Genomic DNA, 21392 nt, shown 5'->3' with positions numbered 1-21392 from the left:
AAAAAAAAAAAAAAAAAACAATTAAGACTTCCCCTGCCGCGCCCTCTTCTCCCTCTCGTACTCGTTGGCCGCTCTCCCCTCCTCGTTCTGCACCTCGGCCACAAGCCTCTTGTACTTCTTCTCGTACTCGGAATCCTTCTCCTTCTTCTCGCGCAGCTGCTCTCTCGCAACAAAGTTCGCATCCTTGCGCAGTTCGCGCAACGCACCCTTTCGCTCGCGCTTGTACTCTGTGCGCAGACGGTTGGCCTCCGCGCGCTCGCGGTCGGGGTCGTAGTGCTTGTCCGGGTTGAAGGATTCCTCGAACTTGGGGATAGCGGTCTTGATGGCTAGCGGCTTGTGGTTGTGGAGGAAGAGCGGGCGGCGGGAGAGACGGGAGTTGGAGAGGTGGGTGGAGAGTTTGTCGAGGGTGGACTGGAGGGGGTCTCGGATGGAGGGGGCTGAAGAGGTGGTGGATTTGCGGAGGTGGTTGAGGACGGCTTGTGCGGGTTCGAAGATCTCGGTGTAGGCGGATTGGCCGGTCCAGAGGTCGGAGGCGGTGGAGAGGAGAGTGATGAAGGTGGTGAGGAGGGAGAGTTTGAGTTCTTCTTCCTTGCCGGGCTCGGGGCCGGTGATGTCCCAGAAGCGGAGTTTTCGGGGTGTGGCTTTCTTGGACTTCGATGTGAGGGCCACTGATTTCTCGGGCTTTCTGATGGGGAAGAAGCCAAGGGGTTTTTTGGGCTCCTGGGGGGAGAGGTTGTAGAGTGCGTTCAGGACGTAGTTGATGAATTCGGGCATGTATCGTTTCGCGATGGCCTGATACTGCAGGAACAGACTGGCTGCGTAGGCACCCGTAGCAAAGTCAGAGAGCGAGTCGATAGCTCCCTGTCCCATGTACCGCGCAATACACAAATGTGCCGGCGTCACAATGGCATGGAAGTGATCCGAGGTTGGGAAAATCGCTGCAATGGCCGTCAGGATGACCAGGTCGCTTGGGGAGAGGTTCAGCGGCCGCTCGGTGGCCATTTTGCGGAGACGAGCCCTGAAAGCCATGTTGACGTTCTCCGGATGGCTCTTGGCCAGCGAGTGGATGTGTCGAAGAATGTTTTCAAGAATGGCGAAAGGCGGATGTTCGGATTGCTCTGCCATGTACGAAACGTGCTGGATGAGGACCTCTGCGAACCGGCCTAGTTTCCGCTTGTTGTCGCTATGAAGACGGGGATGGTGCAGCGCACGAATTCGTTGAACAACCGTCGGGAGATCTGTCACTGGTACGTCCTTGATAGTGTGCAAGAAACTCTCATGGTCCTCGGGACAAGGATACGTGTATGCCAGTTTCTCGTTTGCTTCTGCGCTATCGGCAGGAGCTGAAGCCTCTCCGGACCGGCCCCCAGGAAATGTGAGCCCGTTGATGAGCTCGTCCTCCTCTTCCTCTTCCTCTTCCTCGGACTCTTCCTCAAAGCCCTCAATGTCACTGTCCCCAATCTCCAAACTGGCATCGGATCTGGTCTCAACGAGATCATCATCGAGAATGAAATCGTCTTCGTCTTCGACTCCCATATCAGGACGAGTGTGAATCTCATTCGTAGGTTGTTGCAATCCAAAGGCTTTCGCGTCGTCGGGGATTGATTCTTCATCGGAGTCCTCCTCGTCTTCTGGCTGCTCCTCTTCCTCATCCTCAGATTCACTTAGTTGCTCGCCGCGCATTCTCCGAACTCGATCTTCCTCGAGTTTCTTGAGCCTCTCGGCTTCCTCAGCAATCTTCTCCTCGGCTGTCTTGGTACGATCTGTTGGCTGGGACCGCTTGTCGAAAGTCAATTGCTTCAAGCGCTGGTCGTACTCTTTCTCGTGATTCTGTTGAGAAATGCCCTCTAATACAGCCGCACGTTCAGGGTTCATCGACGAGAAATCGTCCTTCGGAGGCTCCGGTTTCGGTGGCGGTTTCACACCCCTCAGCATGTCGAAGAGATCAGGAAGGCCCTTGTCCAATTCTTCACGCAGGTCAGCATCGTCTTCCTTGGCCTGTTGCCGTTCGGCCTTGTGGAACTTCGACTTGGCAATGACTTCTTTCATGACCTCTTGCTTCGATTTCTTTCGCTCTGGCAGATTCTCTCCGTCTTCAGCCCCATCTACCACAGCTTCACCTTCGGCAAAAACGCGTTTCCTTTTCCGTGGGGTTTCCGAGTCGGATAGACCATCCTCCGATCCCATATCATTGTCCTCAAAGTCGTCTTGCGGCTCGTTGTCGACGTGGGGCTCGCTGTCGAAGGAAAGAGATTGGCCCATATGTGTCAGGGTAAAATCCCCCTCATCCTCGTCCTCCAAGTTGAACATGGACTCTTTGCGCGCCTTCTTCTGGCTTTCCCTAGCGAATCGTTCGGCGGCTCTCTCTTCGGGCGTCATCGTTGGGTCGTTTTCACCGAAACGGCGATCCAGAATACCACCGACTTTGTTTTTCCGGTCCATCTCACGCAGAAGGGTTGCGCGACGCTGTAAGATAAAGCATGTCAGATCACCGTTACTGCGCCATAACTTCGGACCAAACTCACTCTTTCCTCGCCTAGCGACTTGGTAACGCCGGGTCTGGCCGCCGTCTTGGACGCATTTGCGCCCCCGTCGCGGCTGGTGTAATCAAACTTGGCATTTTTCGTCGTCGCTTTGACTTCGAAAGGATTGAACCGGTCTCTGATAGCTTGCAATGCCGCTTCGCGCTGGTTTCGATTCTGCGCACTGGCACCACTCTTCACATTCTGTTTCTTTTGCTTCTTCGACTGCTGGGGACCCAGTACCCCGTTGTCTCGCAGCGAGGCCTTGAGCTGTTTCAACTGCGAAGGCGGCATGATTGACCTTTGCGACGTTGACGTTGAGGCTGGTTTGAATTTTTAGATCGTCGTCCGAGAAGATAAAAATTGCGCTCACCGCCTGGACGGATAGTATTCTGCCGGTACAATGCGGGGACTCGCCGCCTTCGAGCATCATGAATTGTTTGTGTTGCATGCGACCAGTTTACGACTCTATGCGAGACTAAGGATGTCTTTTCAATCGAGTGATAAATTGCTATGGCTATGCCTTGGTATATTTGCCCTTTAGGGATACTAAGAACAATCGCTGACCGTGGCAGGTGTCTCAATATTCTTCGCGGTCCGCGGAATCGCAACAGATCTCCGTCGGGTGCGCGATCTAACAGAGATCAAGCATGTCGAGAAAGAAGATAAGATGATCAGTGAGGGCACGGAAGATGGTCGAGGCAGACTGAATCTCGCATAGTCATTACATTGTCCAGCTAATACATCTTTAGTCCTCAAATTAGACACACTTCTCAAGCTCTCCGAGAGTACAAGTTATGACCTCCGTGCGGCGTATGCTAGTCAGATATAGATGTACTGCGTTACGTTTGAGCTGACCTTCTCAAGGGCATTGCGCATTATCTCGGAGCGAGCTACGAAAGGTCAAACTCGGGATTTACTTCTGGATGACCTCGCGAGCAAGGACCACAAGCGGCGCAGTAAGGCGCTCAATGCCATGTGGTTTCTGGTATCCAATCGAGCACGTATGGCTTCCGCTAATGAACTCTTTGACTTGGGTCTAATTGAGCTTGTTCAGTTTCTCGAACTTCCGTGTGTGTCCGACTAAAAGACTCCCCGACGTACACGGCCATTGTCGATTGTCTGTGCAATTTCCTCGAGGAACATACCGAAGAAACCTGTACTACGGTGTCCCCCATCCTCCCGAAGACGAGACCGCTAGGTGAAAAGAAAGCCCTAGGCATACTCAATGCCATCCTGCAGGAAGATATACCCGCCGCATTGGAAGCCGGAGTACTTAGCCGGTGGCTGACAAAATATCCGTTTCCATGCGCACTGGCCGAACCGTCGCGGCGGCAGGATGTGGTGATTCTTATGAAATCTTGGTGGACAGATGACCCAGTCATGAGTTCAATATTTGGCACACTCTCTTCTCACCCGGATGGAACAAAGCAATTACGGAAACACGGCCTGATGGGCAGCATGATGGAAGAGAACGATGACGACGATGTCGACAGCGATGTGTGGATGATTGATGGAGAAGATACAGCCGGGTCGAGTCGATACTCGGGGCGACGGGTGCGTGAAGGAACTGCAGAAGAACAAGCTGTGCGAAGGCGCCGGAGGGAAGCCATGGTTTTGAGTGACGGGGGACATCCACTTGGGAACGAGGACATAATACAGCTTCCTCTCCAAAGCAGTTGAGATGACGGACTCGATGACAACATTTGTGTGCGCATTTCGTATGATACCCTTTGCTCAAAAGTAAATTATAGCATCTAATGTACAAAAACTTACAATCCTGCCCAAGATGTTTTGGCGATATGGTCCACCTTCTTCCGGCTGTTCTTAACCACACCAAGCGCCTTCAACTCCGACAGCGCTCTGTAAAACAGTGCCATGATCACTCGTTCGTCGCACTTATCTTTTTGATCGCTTTCGAACACGGCATAGAATGCACTCCAGAGATCATGGGCGTTCACAATAGCCCCGGATTCGAGGTAAAGTTGATATAAGATGGCCGTCGCGGGCTGCTTCGCGGAGAGTCTGTTCCCCGGCGTATTCGACATGGACATCAAGTAATCGAAGGGACTAGACAATGCCCGCTCGATCGCGAACCGTGGCCTGGGTGCAAGGGTGTCCTTCAAGGGATTCCTCATGTCAAGGAGGAACACTTCGTACAGGTATGAGTCCTGTGGTCTCACCAAGGTTTCTGCGAAATAGACCTCAAGTGTGGTATGGAAACGGTCAAGGATCTGCGTGTATTCAACATTCTGCTTGGGCTGTTTGGATTTGCTCTTTGTCACTTGGACTCGCTGCTGAACAATGGTGGCTTTCGCGACGGAGTTCCGGCTGTCATATTCACTCCGCAGAGGCCTTGCGTTCGGATATGCTTCCAACAGAGCCTCGAAATCTCCTTGGATTTCGCGCACTTGAGGACTATCTGCCAGGGTTTCTGGAACCATCGCGAGTAGACCTTTGAGACCCTCCGAGTCGAGCGTTTTCATCGTATTTAGAATGTCGTCCACGATCTGCGAGTTATGCAATTCCCCGGAAAGAGCGAGAATTGAGATGTCCGATACTCCGGTCTTCTTGCTGAGATTGAGACGCTTAAGAAAGACATGGGTTAATTTCACTGCTTCGAAGATATTTCGCATTTGCTGTTGGCCCGTCTCAAGGTATTTCGAACATTCTTGGAACAGGTATTCGTCATTTTCTAGCAAGTTCCGCACTTGCTTGGAATGGCCGTCTTCGACTAGATCCTCGCAGAGCCTAGGGTTTTTGGTTAGGATAAACTGGGAAATTCGAAATAAGGATGCATACGTTCTGAAAGATGGTAAATTTCTAACTGCCTGGCAGAGCTTCCCATGGGGCAATCCAGCAGATGCCGAGTCTTTTGAAAATAGAACTGCCAGCGGATTCGCAAAGAAATGGGACATATACGCATACTAGAAGGTATTAGATCGAAGCAGATAAAACGAATCAAGCGCTAGGCATACCTTTACTGTTCGACAAAACGCCTCAGGGGTATGGAAGTAATCGCTCGTCCGTTCAAATAAAACACCGGTGATGCTGCGCCCTAGCCAGAACTCTCCGTCCGGTTCGGCCTGTAGCCTTTCGTATATACGATCCACACAGTTGCTCGCTTCATGGAGCTCAAAGTATTTGCCTCTAAGTAGCGCAACACTGGATCTTGGAAGTCTTCCTTCGAAGAGCTCGACGGATGTTGAGATACCAAACAGCAGCGTAAATGGTATCCGATCAAGCCACGAGCTGAAGCTTATTAGTATGCTTATGTCCATGGCGACGTAATGGCAAGGCTCACCTCAGTAGTGACAGAAGATCCGTCAATAGGTTAGGGTCAAAAGCCTCGCTATCTCGAAAAGCGAGAACTAATTTCGTCACTCCTTTCCGTTGCACATAATCGCTTAGTAGATCAAGGTCGTATGCAAGTAGCCTTGGCCCCTATGTTCAGAGTTAGTCTCAAGTCGCAGCGCTTCCTTAAAAGGGCAATCCTACTTCACGGTCAGTGAGGAAACTCTGATAGCCATCATTTCCTTCGGTATTTGTGACAGCCGCTCGAATGATGTTTTTCAAGGTCGTCTTAATGTTGGGTGCATCGCCGGATTCCAACACGACCACGCCTCCCTCTCCACTTGTTAATAATCTCTCGTTGAGTCGCGTCACAAGTCGGCCGAGGGAAGAAACGTTGGACCCGACGGTTACCAATGCGGACGGTATACAGCCGTCATAGCTAGAGTTGTCGTTAGCATCCATTTCATGTTATCCTTAAATGGGCGCAGGCTTACACCTGAGCCGAGGACTCTTTGACGAAACTCGACACTTCCTCAAGTATTTTGGAGTCGACATCCTCCAATACTTCCTGAACCACGGTCAGACATGCATTCATAGGCCCTCAACCAGCTCGATTCCTACGAACCTGAATCTTCGCCTCCTGTTTGGACCACAGTCGTTGATAGGCGTTATATCTCAAACCGACCGAGGATGCGCTCTCTTCTCCGTTCAAAAGCGGCACGAAAGGACAGGCCTGGGTCCCTTGGACTTTCTTCTCCTGTTTCTCCTGACCATCCGATTCGACCTTTCGCCGCTTAGAGGGACGTTCGTTTTGGGGTTTGTTCGGTTTCGCATTCGCAGGTCGGTAGATGTAGACACCCTTTGAACTGTTGTCAGCGCGTGTTTTCATGTGATTCGTATCAACAACATACCTGGGTATTCAGGCCATCCCGGGACGAGTCCGGCGCCTCAGTCTCTAAAAAATCCGGGTCCATTGTCCTGTATGAATTGCTTGAATCGGTTGTTGTTCTGTCGCAGTTCTGGACGCTTTGGCGGAATCGGCGCGTTCTTGCGCTAAACCCGATTGGGTCGTAATTGGTTTTTCGCCGCGGAGCTCTGCGTTCATACTTGAGCAACTCTACTAACAGCTTTTGCCTCGCTATTCCAAACCCTTTATACTGCATACTGTCCGATGATATAAATTCGCACTTATGCTCCGCCAAGCCGCTCAAGGAGCTCGGTGGTATCAACATGTGGCCCGCAGAAGTCCGTCGATTCCGTCTCTTCATTTGCCACGGACACTTCTTGTCGTAACACGGCGTTCTGTTCACTATGGCGGTCCTGACGATAAGGTTCGCTTCTACGAGCAAGATACGCCCGGAAGCAAAACAAGGAGGAAAGTTAATCCCGAGGCAGAAGAGAGCGTCGAGCGGGGGGAAGTGGAAGAGAAGCTCTCCAGGGTTCAACAGGAACTGCGGATTCTGGAAGAGGGCCCCTTTGGTCCCAATGGCGAGTTTATGAGGAGCTTGCCCGAAAAGGATAGGGCCATTGCTCTCGAAGCGTTACGGAAACATGCGGTGCAAAGAGGCCAACAAGATACCGACGGTGGACTTGACCAAGTCTTTGACGAGGAACTGGATGAGATATTGCGGGAAGAGTTTGAGGGGTTTGCGGAGGAGGAGGAAAATTGGCAAGCGCACAGGGAAGACGGCGAGGACGAAAATCCAGTGGTCACAAAGCCTTATGAGGTGGTGCTGCCAGACGAGGAGAGTCATTCTTATATCGATAGATTCAACGAACGCCTGGACCAGTTCACACACAACAAATCCAACGAACCGTTGAAACAGGAGTTATGGAAATGGTACCGTCGATGCAAACAAGTGATTCCGGGATTCTTAGAAGCGGTGCCGGAGGAGGCTAGGTCTTTAGTATGGGATTCCCAGATCTCCGGTCAGATCGCGAAGGATGCGCGAGCAGCGCATTTGCAGACTTTGGCCGAAGATGCGGCGATCACCGGCAGAAACCTGTCCACTCTTCATACTATTTCGTATATCCAGTCGCTTCACGAGGGTGGCAAAACGAACCAGGCCTTGGATCAATGGGAGACATACCAGAATGAGCTTAGCCAACGGAAGGAGGATCTGGAAGCATACTGGAAACTCGGGGTGCGTCTTTTCGCAGCGGAGGATAACCCTCAAAGGGCCCAGGACATTGCTCTGGCTTTTCTAGCAAATGACCAGACTCGCCAGCCTCGCATTCTCAACTCCGTTATTGTGGCCTGGGGACGACAACCCGAGCAGGAAGCAGAGATAAAAGCTTGGGCGCTGTATTTGCAGCTTAAGATTTTTCTCGGTCCTGATATGACCATGGAAGACTACGATCATATTAGCATTGGTCTTCTCAAGGCGGGTAGATTTGACCTTGCTATCGCTGTCTTCAAAGATATGATGGTGACGGGCAAAGACCCAGCAGATGATTCGACCACTTTGTACAAATCCGCGGTAGGATTTGCAGGCAACTTACATGCATCCAGCATTAGCGAGCGGCAAGTGAACAGAGTCTCACTATCTACATTGACTTTGATACCTCGACGGTTCCAAAACCGCTTTTTCTACGCTAGTTGGATGAAGAAACTGATTGGTATGGGAGAAGTGGACTCCGCGGCATCGGTCATCGAACTGATGTACGAACGAGGCGTGAAACCGGATTCAAAACACCTGAACGGTCTCATGGCGGCCTGGCTCCGCGAGGGAAGCCCATCAGCTAGGACAAAGGCTGAGAGCTTAGCATGGACCATGATCCAACAACGGATTGATCTGGTCTGGGACCGGGAGAAAATCCCCGGGCAGGCACCGCGGTTATCGTTGAACCAGCAGGCGGATCCTCGGGTCCGTATACCAAAATGGATGCAACGAACAGTGCCACCGGGCAACATCGAGACATTCTCGATTCTCCTCCTCTATTACACCCGCAAAGGTGACGACGATATGACGGGCTACCTGATCAAGCGTCTGGCGGATGCACGAATCAAACCGAATTCGTACTTCATGAACCATCTCCTATACGCTGAGCTGCGAAGGCAAGACCTCCGCACTCTCTGGCAAAAGTTCAGAACTATGTCCGCCACCACCCAACCCGATCTAGAGACCTACGCCTGCCTCTGGGACTGCGGCAAGCTACAATATGACCGCGGCCGCACAGCATTCGAAGCAAACTTCCCAACCGCTCGCCAGCTGTTCGCCGACATGGTCACATGGTACACCAACCTCTCCCCGCGCGCCAAATCCGCAACGCAGAACGAATTCTCCAAAGACCTCTACGACCAGATCATCCGCTGCTTCTGCTTCTCCAAAGACCTCCCCGGCACCCTAGTAGCACTCCACACCCTCCGCACAACTTTCAACGTCTACCCAGACGACACAACCGCACGTTTGATCATCCTCCAAGTCTCCCGTCTAGCAAGCGTACCAGCCGATACACCCAAACGGCGTCTCCGCCGCCTCTCAAGCACTCCGCGCAGCAGAGAGAATATCAACCAAGTCCAGCGCCTCGTCGACATCCTGAGTCGACGGAAAGCCGCTGCGCTTGAAGAAAAGGGTCCGAGTCTTTCCAACATGGACCCGCAAGAACGGAATGAGTGTCAGTTAGAGATCATGGCTGACTTGCTGCGGATTGTTATGGGACGTGTGGGCGACCCGAGTGAGGTGGAAGGCTGGGTTATGAGTGTTGCTGGTGAGATGGGTGCTTCGGATGTTGATCTTGGGACCCCGTTGGGGGAGGAGAGTAGGTCTCTTCTGTGATACGATTTTTTGGTTTGACTTGGGTGTTTATTGGGCTGTATAAAAGCGTGTATTGTATATCTCACGTCTAAAGCATATTCTGGCGTTTTGAAGAACGAGGCTTTGTACATAGGGTTATGTATATTTAGACTCTCAGCTACTGCATTGACGACTTGTTTATATACTTTGACTGAGTATAAAATCACATTCTTAAAGCATATATTCAATACAACTAAGAACAGAAAAGAAGTTCACAACCTATCTATTTCTTCCCCTTCTTCTTCTTCTTCCCACCCCCAGGCGTAGTGTTTCCCGCTTGCCCAGCAGCCTCCACCAACACTGCATCATCATCACTAGCCACCGACGGCGCAGTCGAAGACTCAGGCGTCTTCACACCAGCCGTTGAGCTAGTCGGGGTAGTAGTCGTGTTTTCGGTGGTGGCGTTGGCACCGGAAGAAGAGGACGGACGAGGAGGCTCGGTCTTGGTAGTAGTGGTTGTAGTAGTAGAGGAACCCTCGGCGTCCAATTCCTTCATGAAACCCTCCTGGATATTGGCCTTCTTGCGGTCCCACCATTCGCGCTCTTCGGCGAGTTTGGACTGGTGCGTTTCAATACGTTGGCGGATGATGTTGTTATTCATCATTTCGTTGGCGGATTGGAAGATTGTTTGGCCCCAGTTTGGTGCGTATGCGTTTGCCTTTCCCACCACAGTTAGCATCTCTATGCACTCCCCCAAAAACACAGAAGGGGCTAACCTCAGAAACAACATCCCTAACCTCATCCTCCATCTCCTTCTCAGCCCTGATAAACCGCTGCCACAGATCATCACCCACACTACCCCTCTGCAAAAGCATAGCGAGTGCTTGTTTCTGGCTCCGCAGCGCCAACACCCTGTTAATATCCTCCGTCGCGCGTCTCAAGAGCGCAGCCTTAAGCACCGACTCCGGCACCGCGGCCTTTTTCTCACTGTTGTCTTTGGCGGGCTGGTCGAGGTGCAGGAGGGAGAAGTAGATGTCGCGCTGGAGGTGAGCGGGGAACCATGGTTCGAGGGAGGAGGCTTTTTCTGTTGGAGTGCTAGTTAGCTATATATATTCTTTTGTGCTTTTGGCTTTTGGGCGGGATCGAGGGGTGACGTACGGGCCTTGCGTTTGCGGTATAGCGAGGAAAAGGTAGCGAGGGAGCCGATTAGGACGCCTAGGTAGGCGAACGGTATGGCCAGACTGACCCAGTCGACCATGGTGAATTATTTATTCGAGTGTTCCGGTGTTCAGTGCAACGGGGTGTTTTCTCAATAGCGGAAGTCGTGATGTGTGTAGATCTCAGTGGATCATGGCCAATCGTGGGCGGAATGGAAATCTCTGCACAAGAGAGAATAACAACAAGTATGAGCTCTGGAATAAACAGCGACTCCAGGGAACTCCAGGGAATTAAAGAGGGAAGTTGGCCGGCGCAGAGGTGTTAAGAGGACAACGCGAGGCAGATTCAAGAAAGGCCAGGCTGGTGTCTTAGTCAGCCTCGTGCAGGGTGTAGTTAATTAGTTAACTAGTTATTGTAGGTTCTGTCTACGAAAACTTTCGAAGAAAGAAAAGGAGAAAAGAATACAAGTAATGCCTCTATGAATATTCACATTTTCAACATACAAAACAACCCACAAGTACAAGTTTCGAAGGAGACATCCTCCCACAATCGCTAGGAAACAAACACATCTATCTAGTAGAAGATGCACGCCAGAAGATACACAAATTTCGAGGAAAAGAAAGCAAAAAGAAAGGGAGTATCATAATAGCCCACCATCACCTCATTACACTTCCCATGGCCAATCTCATGCAACAAATGTATGTCCTAGTAATGTAACCCAGCCAGTGCCATAGTAAGAAAGCCAAATCAATGAAGAAAGGAGAATAGAAAGAAAGACCGGTCTTCATCTATCATGAACTGCATCGTATCAGCACCGGCTTACATCTGGAAACTCGGTGCCTCTCCCAACCGCTCCTTGGTCTCTTGGCTGATATGCCCGATCTCCTGCATTTCCTGCATGTCCTCCAGGACCGCGTTGAAGGTCTGGACGATCCCGGCGACCACATGGGTACGGTTCCATTCACCCCGCGTCTGCCACACGTAGTCCATCAGATTGGTGTTGATCTGTTCCAGTTGCTCCACGGAGCACCCGCTAGTGCGTTGGGTGAGTTCCTCATGCAACTGGTTGATGTAATCGTGGTCCAGGGTCAGCTTGGGGGATTGGTCTTCGTCGTTGAGCAAGTCCTGGAGATTGGGAGGCGCATGTGGCTGTTGTTTGTTGGGGGCGTCGAAAAGGGGCACCGGCGGTTGCGCCTGGGCCTGGGCCTTTTGACTGCCGCCGTTCAGGAGATGGGCATTGTCCGCATTCGCACGTGGAGACGGCTGGCTGCTCGCTTCTTGCTGCGTGTCCGGAAGGTGCTCCTCATACGACGAACGATCGGGGTATTGAGTAAGGTCGGGATAATCGTGTCGGCCACCTGGGCCTGTCATCGGACTGTGAAATGAGTTGTTCTGTTGAGCAGGCTGGTGCTGGTTCTGTTGATGCTGAGGACCAGACGATTGCTCGGACTTCTTCTCATCCGACGTCTGTGTGGTGGATGCCTCATTGGTGTAATCAAGTGGCTGCGATCCAGGTGCCATGGGAGTCATGGTCCCCCTCTGTGACAGATTCAACAGGCCGGACTCGCGTCTGACTTGCTCGGAAGGCGCGGTATGCGAATGCGGCGGCTTAGTCTGTGCAGACGGGCCGAACGAGCTGTCCTGTGTATCCCTTCCACCAGATTGGTCCTCCGAGTTGGTCATGTAGGTGTCTCCATCACCGTCCCCGTCACCATGCGAACCGTTGCTCATCACAGCCTGCGTGCTGAGATCATTGAGATCCGACCCTCCGCCATAACCGTTGGACGTAAAGCTTACAGCGAGACGGTTCCGCGAAGGCGTCACTGGCGTATCCGGCTGTCCAGGTGGCAACTTCGAGCCACCTTCACCATCGGTAAACGACTCGCCCAGATTGACAGGACCACTGGTCACAGTCGACTCGGTATTGCCATGCGGTACCTTGTTCGCCTGCGCAAAGGCTTCCTCTTCCTCCTCCACCCTCCTAACTCGTTCCATTGCGATCTTCTCCCGCTCCAATTCCCGCAGATAGACCTGCTCGCATTCAGTCACGAGAGCTGGTTCTGTCTGCTCAATGGTACCGACATCGACTTCAACATTGGACTGAAGTTCATTAGCCCTCAGTATCCGCTCCTGATCACCGACTTGCTTGGCATCCTTGGCAATCCGTTTGATATCTGCAAGGAAGTCCTTGGGCCGCTTATAGAAACCGTTGGAGAGTCGCTTCTCAATGGTAACAATCTCCATGTTGTAGAAGAACTTCCCGGAGACCACCTCCCGGAGACCAAGAACCCCGTGCTTATCCTGAGCCTTCTCGAACGGCCGGAAAGTCGTCCGCTGCTCAATAGGCAAATCGCTGGTGAGGATATTCGGATTGTCTTCCTCCCACAGATACCGAATCTGGGACTCATCTATCACACCGGTCCTGAACCTCTTGTACTTCTTGATCTGGTCCATAATCGGCTGGATGCGGATTTTCAGGAAATTGAGCGTCTGGTGGTCCTTCTTCTTCTGCGCTTTCAGTTGTTCCTTCGTGAGGGGCGTGGCAGGCTTGGGAGGTGGCGGCGGCGCAACCTCCAGTCTCTCGAGTTCCCTTTTCTTACGGTTCTCAGGATCGGGGAATTCGGACGGCGAAACCTTGAGGTAATCAACCAGCTGCGCGAAGAACTCATACCGTGCAGTGTGATTGGGGGCCTGCAGTTCGAAAAAGTTTCTCTTTGAGAATCCAAACAAATTCTTTACGATTGAAGGAGGTTCCTTCTCATCCTCTTCTCCCATCGACTCAAGAACGCCAAATACCAAGACAGGATCACTGGGCGGAAGCGAACGCAGGAGTCCCAAAAATGTGGAAATCACGGCTCTGCCCACAGTCTCATCATGCCAAGCTGAGATACTAGGGACGTAAATCACACTCGGCTTATGTCTCTTGACTTCCTGGAAGAGTTGCACGACAGCAGCTTCCGCGGACCGAGTAGAGTCACTGAGCAGGGTTGGCAGATCGAAAGGCTGAACGTGAAGTCCCTCAAAGTGGTGCAAGATAGCAGACGCCAGGTACTGCTGGCCCATTCCTTGATGCCCACGGAGGAGCATCCGAGGTCTGAAGACCCGTGACCGGTCGAATTCCTGCTGCATGTGCTCGCGGCGGAAGCTCCCTGAGGTCTCCGGCTCCTCGAACTGAGCCTCCTCCAAAGCAGTGAGCCTCTTCCGCGGGGGCAAGATTTCGGACAGCTGCTTCTGGATTTCCGCCAAGGACCGTCGTAATAAGGGCTCCACAGTCTTGGGCAGCGGAGAAGCACCGGAAGTTGTTGACCGCTCGGATGAGGGGACCATCTGTTTGGTCGCCAGCATGAAATCCTTTGGACTGACGCTGATCGACTTCGGGTCTATGATGAGTTTCTCATCAGATTTGTAGATTTGGGGGTATCGTCTTTGGACTGCGTTCAAGGCTGCTTCTGTACAAAGGGCGCGCAGGTCCGCACCTCCATAGCCCTTGGTGATTTCGGCCAGTTCGTCCTTGATGTCTTCCGGCAACGGCGGATCCCAGCCCTTGGTATGAATGTTGAGAATCGCTCGTCGACCTTCCTTGTTAGGTAACGGGAAGTAGAATTCACGGTCGAAACGCCCAGGACGGCGAAGAGCTGGGTCAACAGAGTCCGGTCGATTCGTAGCACCAATGACAATCACTTGACCACGACCGTCCATGCCATCCATCAACGCGAGCAGAGTCGAAACGATGGACGCGTGAATCTGTTCCTGTTTGCTTGATCGCACGGGAGCCAGACCTGAAACCAATTAGCATACCTCCTAGCAATCATATTAGTTGGTCGACTTACCATCGATTTCATCAAAGAAGATGATACTGGGCTGAGTCTTGCGCGCTTCCTCAAAAAGCAACCGCAGCTGCCTTTCAGCTTCACCCACCCATTTACTGAGTGCATCCGCTCCCTTCCTCATGTAGAACGTCACCTTACGCCCTTCAGAACTGACACTGTTTGCCAATGCTCGAGCAAGCAACGTTTTACCCGTACCAGGAGGTCCATGGAAAAGTACACCCCGTGGAGGAACGATGTGAAAACGCTGGAAGATCTCAGGATACAGCAGCGGCAGCGAAACCATTTCCTTCAACTGGTCGATATGACCCTGTAGTCCACCGACGCTGTCAAAGTTGACCTTCAAGTCAACGCCCAACGGGTCCGCATCCGCCAACGTTTGTCTATCCTTGACCTTGCCGAGGTTCCCGGGCGTCCCTGAAGGGCCTTGCACCGGATCAGCACCATGGGCCTGCGCGGGAGCACCTGCCGCACCAGGCTTGATAGGTTGGATGGCCTCATCATCGCTGCTATCACTGTCCACCCCGCCTGTGGCTACGGGCGCATCGGGGCCAGCCAAGATCGCAGATGGCCCGGCGCCTCCAAAGGGGCCATATGTTGGGAAGAGCGTGCGTTGCCAGGTACCACCACCGCCTCCTCCGCCGCCTCCCCGGCCGCGCCGGGAGGGAGATTCGTTGACTTCATTCTCCTCTTCGATGGGCAGGAAGATATCAGGACGGATGATTCTGTAGTCGACGTCCTTGCGATTGCGACGGGGTTTCTCGTAGATAATCTCTGGCTGCATTCTCCGACGGGAGCGACCTCCTCTGAGATCATGTAGTTCCTCAGCAAGTTCATCGGCAATGTCTGCTGCTGCCTCCGACTGCCCACGGGAGCGAGAAGCCCTCTTTCGTAGACCCGGGCGCCGGCTTGTGTAGTCTCCGTCGTCGTCGTCATCACGGCCCTTTTGGGGCGAGGCTTGAGACCTTCCTTCCGACTGCAGTTCCTCCTCGTCATTCGAGTCCTCTTCCGGTTCGAAATCGCTCTCTTCATCTTGGCCCTTGCGCTGGGAACTGCGAGGGGGCTTCTTGCGGCTGGAGCGACGAGGGTGTGACGCCTCCTCTCCTAACCGGGGATCCTCTTGATTTGGTTGTCTATTTCCCCTAGTCCTTCTCCGGGTAGTCGGACCTTCATCGCCATCGTCCTCGTCGTCCTGTTGGTGTTTCTCATCGCCATTCTCGGATTCGGGGACGAAGCCGTCTTCTTCACCTTCGGGGTTCGTTTTTGCGGGCTCCACTGCGGCAGGTGCAGGCTCTTCAAAGCTACCATGGGCGCTTTCCTGGATTTCGAGCTGAGAGCCCTTGATCTCGGTCGTCGTCTCGTCAACCACATATTCCTCGGTCTTGTCATTGTTATGGTTGTCCATTATAGTGTTTTCCTCCTCCTCCTCCTCCTCCTCCACGATGACCTGCTTCAAACCTCGAGTCTCTTTGGACGGACGACGACGATGCGCTAGTGGTGCCTCGGCCTCAGGACTGCGGGTCGCCCGCTGCACGGTCTCCATATGACGTCCGGAATTAGTAAGGGCATAGATTTCTTCAGATTCAGCGCGCATTCGCCGGGTGATCCTGCGGTTGCCCTGATTCTGCTGTTGTAGAATCTCGTTCTGTCGCTGGAGAGTAGTAGGGTTGATTTTTAGTTTAATCACCGTGCTCTTTTGATTTTTCGTGGGAAGAACCGGTTCTTCTTCTTCTTCCTCGCCATGAGCATCAACATCATTGTCTTGTTCCTCCTCATCGTCGGAGCTAGTTGGGCCTTCTTCGTAGGCCGGTCTCTTTGTTGTTGCCCTCCGGGCGACGAGACCCCTCGCATTCCGCTGAGCCATACTGTCATCTTCTAGTTCCGACTCGTTGAAAGAAAGGTCTTCAGCATCGCTTAAGATCTCGTCATCGGATAAGATATCGTCCTCCGAGTCACGGCGCTTCCTTCTCGCGGTCTTGGGCTTTTTCGGTTTCGATCTCGAAGCAGCTACTCGTGATGAACGTACAGGGTGGTCGCTGTAGTCACCGTCGTCGGAGTCGGACTTGTTTGCCAGAGCCATTTCGTCGAGGGAGCGCTTTCTGCGAGGCATGTCGCGAAGTGGACTGGAGAGGAAGAACTCCATATTAGTAGGTTCGTGAGATGAGAAATAACACTCTAAGAAGTAAAAAATATCCGTATAGCAGCTATCGCGCCCGCGAGAGGGGAAAGAATGAAGAGGAGGGGACTGTCTCTAAATGACAGCAAGGAGGATTTAAAGAAGGGCGACTCACCACTTATTAAATCACCAACGGGCGCAAGGCAATTGTATGCAGGGAACAAAGAAAGCAACAAACAAGCACCTCCCAATTGACTAGGGAACAATAATCAAGAGAGCTTGCTTCATAAAGCAAACGGAGTCGGATTGTTGCTTCGAATTCAAAAACACCCACGTCCAGTATCAAATATGGGGCCTCACGGTGTGGCCGTCGAGTCGATACACTCTAGTAAAGGTTATATCGGATGAGTATATCGGTCGCAATGCGCCAACGTCTGTCTGTTCGGTTGCCAGAGGGAGTGAATAGTAACGGGGACAGACCACCACCAGAAATGGGGACGCGTCTCAACCTACGGGGAATTAGCAAAAACCCAAGCAAAACAAGCAGTAGAGAACAATAACACCAACGACAATCAACAAGCATAACCAACTTACCGAATAAATCAAATGCGATCGCAGACAAAACAGCGACAAGAGCAGCTCAACGTTGACTGATTGGACTCACTGACTCTCGCTGTGAAGGGCGGAAAGACTCGCGCCGATTCACCAGCCTCAATCGGTCCGCCCTGCGCCACGACTAAACCACAACGGGCTAGTGCGGCTGCTGAAGCACGTGCCATCATCAACTCGGAGAGTCAATTGTGTTAATCTGTCCCCTGGCCTCAGTCTCCCCAGTTCTCCATAAATAGGTAGATAAGGGTAAGGAGAATATAGAAGTATGCAAATACCCATATTCAAAAAGACTTAGGGTCATCTCCATAAAAAAAAAAAGCCAGCACGACACTCCCAAAGCCGACGAAGGGTCGAAGCGAACACAACAACAAATGTCAGAAAATGAAAGTGGAAAATGTCAGGATCCAGGAACCGTTAAAAAAAATTCCAGGGCGCGGATCTTGAATCGATCCGAGTGGAGTCCAGACTTGATGTGCGGCTCGATCCGTGCAGACCCTAAAGCACTGTCTTGTTACCTGACCAGCTCCAGGAAGGCATCTTAATCAGAGGACTTGCACTGTTGAGAAGGAATTGGAGGTGTTTACGACTGTCATAGCTGCAGGGGAGCCCTTAAATGCCCTCCGCGCATGTTCCCCATTCGGCTCCGGGGTTTGTACTCTGACGTAGCAGACTTCATTACTCCGGACACTGGGAAAGCGGTGAGGGGTAAGAGAACATGTTTATCGAGACCAAATCATCGTTGCAGTGCGATCATTGTGCAGACATTCCAGAGTAGATTCAATGCTATGTTCGTCGGACCATTCCGGTGTACAATCAAGCAATACATACATAGTACAGTTCTCTACCATGCCCATTATCATCAAGTATATCCTTCAATAACATAGAACTACACACTACTCCGTACCCCGACCATAACCAGTCGACGATCTACGCTAAACTTCAGAGTAGGGATGGCCAGCACACGTGACGCTGACTCAATTCTTACTAACACACATGCCGCCAACCAAAACCAACCTCATCGGTTCTCTATAACATTAGACCTGGAAGAGCAAGAATAATTGTCTAATCCAATTGATTCATCATGTTCACACGGATACCAAGCACAGTACGATCTATCCGTCCATCCCGGGTACTTCAACAATTATCCGCCAGAAGAACATTATTCACTACCCTTCCTCGGAATAATGCACCATCACCACCAAAAGAGCCCAGTTCGTATAAAGATGGGGTAAGCTACTCTTTATTCACTTTTATAGTGTATTGTGAGCTAATAGTACTGTGGATGTCGCGGTATAAAACCTTCGTGAGCCCGTTCGCCAAGGTGTTCCTAGGAGCTATCTTCACGTACCAGGTGATTTACTGGACGTGGTTGAAGTTGGAGACGGATGAGATCAAGGTTGAGAAGAATAGTACGTTCTCTTTCTATGCTCCGAGTAATGGGTAGTGACTAATAATTGACAGAAGAGGTTGCAGCATTGGAGAAAAAGGCTAGAGAATTGACGAGTACGGCGAAATGATTGCATTATTTATGTTTTTTGTTTGTTGTATTATGTCTGAATTTGATCATCGGATTCATAAATCGTGGAGCTAACAACTGATTCACACTGTACAATGTGGGTAAGAGTATATATATAGATATATATATATATATCTAGCAGACGAATCCTGAACCGTAGCGCAAGAAACTCCAAAGCAGAAACAATATTAACCAAACAGTTCCGGAACCGGATCCAAACCAAGATCGTACTCCGTGGAATCACAATCTGAGTCCTCGACAGAGTTTACTCTCCTGGACTTCCGGGAAGCAGAACCAGGGCTGACTCTCCGTCTCTTCTTCAATCCAATGTCATTCCGTTGCACAGAAATGGCGTTCCTCGAACCGTCGTAACTCATCCGGTCCCATAGGCAAGTGCTGCGAGAGCTGTCGTTATCGTCATCGTCATCATCTTCATCATAATCCTCGTCACTCGTTGCTCGCGTGTCGTATTCGATTTCGTTGTGTTGTTTTTTCGTCAAATGTCCTGATAATGGTAGCCAGTCACCAATGCGCTGGCCCTTCTTAATGTGCTGAATATCGATATGGTTGAATCGCTCATTTCTCGCCGCCAGACCACGGCTTCGGAGAGGTATGATATCCCGACAAAACCCACACCAATACTGTTCTTGTCCATTCGGGTCAAGATAGCTGTTTTTCATGGCCATTTGCACGACGTCCTCATCGACACAGTGTTGCTCCCGTAGGTGCTGCACGTATACCTCCTGTTGGTCGAATAAGCGGGCACATGTCATATGGCTATTGTCCGGGTCGGACATGGTACAGCGCCATCCTTGGAAATGAAAGTGCTGCGAGCTCTCGTGCCGCTTCCAATCAGCCTTGCTGCCAAATGTCTTGTTACACCCATCGAATGTGCATCCGTACGGCCGCTCATGGCGTTTCTGATGTTTCCTGGTTATTGTTAGCATTTTCATCCGTTCAAAAGTGAGAGGATGCTACTTACTTCATTTCACAGCGCAGCCTTGTGCGCTTCGGACAATTATCGCACGTGAACCAACCCTCCTTACCAGCCTCTGGTTGCGGATCCGAAGCAACTCTACTAGCGGATTGGTCGGATGACAACTGATCCAACGCGGCAGCGAAGATCTTTTGAAGTAGCTCTTTCTTCCGGCCACATAACTCCGAATTTGGATCCATCATGTCAACTCCTTCATCCAGTTGCTGTTGTTGCCTGTGTTGGTTGCGGTCCATGAGCTTCGACATGGCGTTGATTACGCTCCCCGCAGCTTCGGTGACACTGGTTTTCACATTCGTATCCCTAGCAGTCTCGGTAGAACGGATGCTGTCTGCTCTCATTCGTGGAGGTGGCTGATATTTGGACTTGAATAGCGGTGACTGAGTCGCTGCTTGGTCATGAAGGGAAGACTGCATCGGAGGAGCAACAGGACTGCTCTGAAGACTCGCTAACCGATTACTGGATTCACTGATCACCGTTTTTGAACTCTCACTTTTCAGCGACCATTGAAAGTCCGAGCTGGTAACAGTTTGACTTGGGATGACGGCAGTGCAACCATCCTGTTGCCCAAAAAATCCCATATCATTGCGTGGCAAACCATCGGGCATTGTCTCTTGCGTTTTGGCATATTCTTGGTACCATTCTTCGGATCTAGACCCATGTCTTAGTCCCTTTGCCGTGCTTACCATGAGGGATGGCCGAACTCACTTCTTCAACAACTCCGCAGCATCCTCACCACCGTGCATCCGCGTCAGATGCTGTTTGAAATTATCCAAGCGTGGCCACATTTTGCCTTTGCGCGTGCAATGATTTCCAAAGCACACGTGTAAAACTTTGGGACCGCGCATGGGCTCTTGCTTGTGGACGCATTTCTTATGTCGGGCCAAATCATTGATGGTGCCGAAGCCCTCTCTGCGGGCACAGTTTGGTTCATCGCATTTGAACAATTTCTTATGCCTTGCTTCGTGTTTCCTGTGTAGAGTATAGATTAGTCTGAGGCATCCATTTCTTTGCGTGGTAATGGTGTGCGTACCTTTTATCAGACGGACATCTTCCACTCCATTTGCAATTAGGATGATCGCATTTGATGTATTCTATGGGGGACTGCACAGAGACTTCCCGGTTATCCTGATCTGGACTGGAGCACGCAGATTCAGGTCCTTGGGGCGATGCGAACTGCGGACTACATGCCGTATCCACCGCGGAGGACGAGGCTGTTGAGGTCGAGCGCGTCTCATATCCCGAGTCGGATGATCGTTGGCTGTTATTGTGTAAGCTAGCCCTTTCAGACGGCGCGCTCTGTTGATGCAAATAGGTTGGACGCAGGTCGGTGGACACCGGTGGCAGATTTAATAGTGGTTGGGGGTTTGTCACCAGCAACGGGTTCCAAGCGTCCCAGTGTCGTCGCGGGCCGGGATGCTGCGAAAAATCAGGAGTCGCGATACTGGGCGAAGATAGTAGTTGAAGATGCGATGGTAAACTCTGAGGAAGAGACGTATGTGTGTGAGCGATGATGGCGGGATCTGAACCAAGATGCAGGCCGAGTAAGGCTGTCGGGTCGCCTAGAGTGAAACCAACAGGATCATCGTGCGAAGAACTTGCTGGCATGATTCCCT

At 51.6% G+C, this 21392-nt stretch overlaps 8 protein-coding genes across 8 annotated transcripts; 3 read left to right on the top strand and 5 right to left on the bottom strand.

Moving 5' to 3' along the window:
* Positions 1-21: 21 nt before the first annotated feature.
* On the bottom strand, positions 22-2816 carry ASPGLDRAFT_31984 (snoRNA-binding rRNA-processing protein NOP14; the record flags this gene model as incomplete). The annotated part of the gene is made up of 2 exons (XM_022544126.1): positions 22-2466; positions 2526-2816. The coding sequence occupies 2 exons, from the start codon at positions 2814-2816 to the stop codon at positions 22-24; spliced, it is 2736 nt and encodes a 911-aa protein (XP_022405563.1).
* A 190-nt stretch (positions 2817-3006) lies between these two features.
* ASPGLDRAFT_63655 (uncharacterized protein) lies at positions 3007-4205 on the top strand (the record flags this gene model as incomplete). Its single annotated transcript, XM_022548693.1, has 5 exons — positions 3007-3049; positions 3098-3217; positions 3275-3335; positions 3390-3526; positions 3580-4205. 5 exons carry the CDS (start codon positions 3007-3009, stop codon positions 4203-4205), a joined length of 987 nt encoding a protein of 328 aa, XP_022405562.1.
* An 89-nt stretch (positions 4206-4294) lies between these two features.
* ASPGLDRAFT_31982 (putative origin recognition complex subunit 3) lies at positions 4295-6790 on the bottom strand (the record flags this gene model as incomplete). The annotated part of the gene is made up of 8 exons (XM_022544125.1): positions 4295-5273; positions 5325-5449; positions 5501-5774; positions 5827-5966; positions 6021-6255; positions 6311-6384; positions 6442-6675; positions 6728-6790. 8 exons carry the CDS (start codon positions 6788-6790, stop codon positions 4295-4297), a joined length of 2124 nt encoding a protein of 707 aa, XP_022405561.1.
* Positions 6791-7006: 216 nt separating this feature from the next.
* ASPGLDRAFT_117671 (pentatricopeptide repeat protein) lies at positions 7007-9595 on the top strand (the record flags this gene model as incomplete). The annotated part of the gene is made up of 1 exon (XM_022539895.1): positions 7007-9595. The coding sequence occupies one exon, from the start codon at positions 7007-7009 to the stop codon at positions 9593-9595; it is 2589 nt and encodes an 862-aa protein (XP_022405560.1).
* A 241-nt stretch (positions 9596-9836) lies between these two features.
* ASPGLDRAFT_31980 (Sec63 complex subunit SEC66) lies at positions 9837-10811 on the bottom strand (the record flags this gene model as incomplete). The annotated part of the gene is made up of 3 exons (XM_022544124.1): positions 9837-10271; positions 10330-10637; positions 10712-10811. 3 exons carry the CDS (start codon positions 10809-10811, stop codon positions 9837-9839), a joined length of 843 nt encoding a protein of 280 aa, XP_022405559.1.
* Positions 10812-11530: 719 nt separating this feature from the next.
* On the bottom strand, positions 11531-16648 carry ASPGLDRAFT_116477 (chromatin segregase YTA7; the record flags this gene model as incomplete). The annotated part of the gene is made up of 2 exons (XM_022539772.1): positions 11531-14490; positions 14542-16648. The coding sequence occupies 2 exons, from the start codon at positions 16646-16648 to the stop codon at positions 11531-11533; spliced, it is 5067 nt and encodes a 1688-aa protein (XP_022405558.1).
* A 1900-nt stretch (positions 16649-18548) lies between these two features.
* On the top strand, positions 18549-18783 carry ASPGLDRAFT_116650 (uncharacterized protein; the record flags this gene model as incomplete). The annotated part of the gene is made up of 2 exons (XM_022539791.1): positions 18549-18675; positions 18728-18783. 2 exons carry the CDS (start codon positions 18549-18551, stop codon positions 18781-18783), a joined length of 183 nt encoding a protein of 60 aa, XP_022405557.1.
* Positions 18784-18970: 187 nt separating this feature from the next.
* Positions 18971-21384, bottom strand: ASPGLDRAFT_117221 (putative C2H2 finger domain protein; the record flags this gene model as incomplete). Its single annotated transcript, XM_022539848.1, has 4 exons — positions 18971-19712; positions 19765-20427; positions 20485-20748; positions 20810-21384. The coding sequence occupies 4 exons, from the start codon at positions 21382-21384 to the stop codon at positions 18971-18973; spliced, it is 2244 nt and encodes a 747-aa protein (XP_022405556.1).
* Positions 21385-21392: the final 8 nt, after the last annotated feature.

This window comes from Aspergillus glaucus (assembly GCF_001890805.1).
Source record: "Aspergillus glaucus CBS 516.65 unplaced genomic scaffold ASPGLscaffold_2, whole genome shotgun sequence".
In the NCBI taxonomy this organism is placed as follows: Eukaryota; Fungi; Ascomycota; class Eurotiomycetes; order Eurotiales; family Aspergillaceae; genus Aspergillus; species Aspergillus glaucus.
Note: the sequence above shows the minus strand (reverse complement) of the source record. Positions and strands in the feature narration are given on the sequence as shown.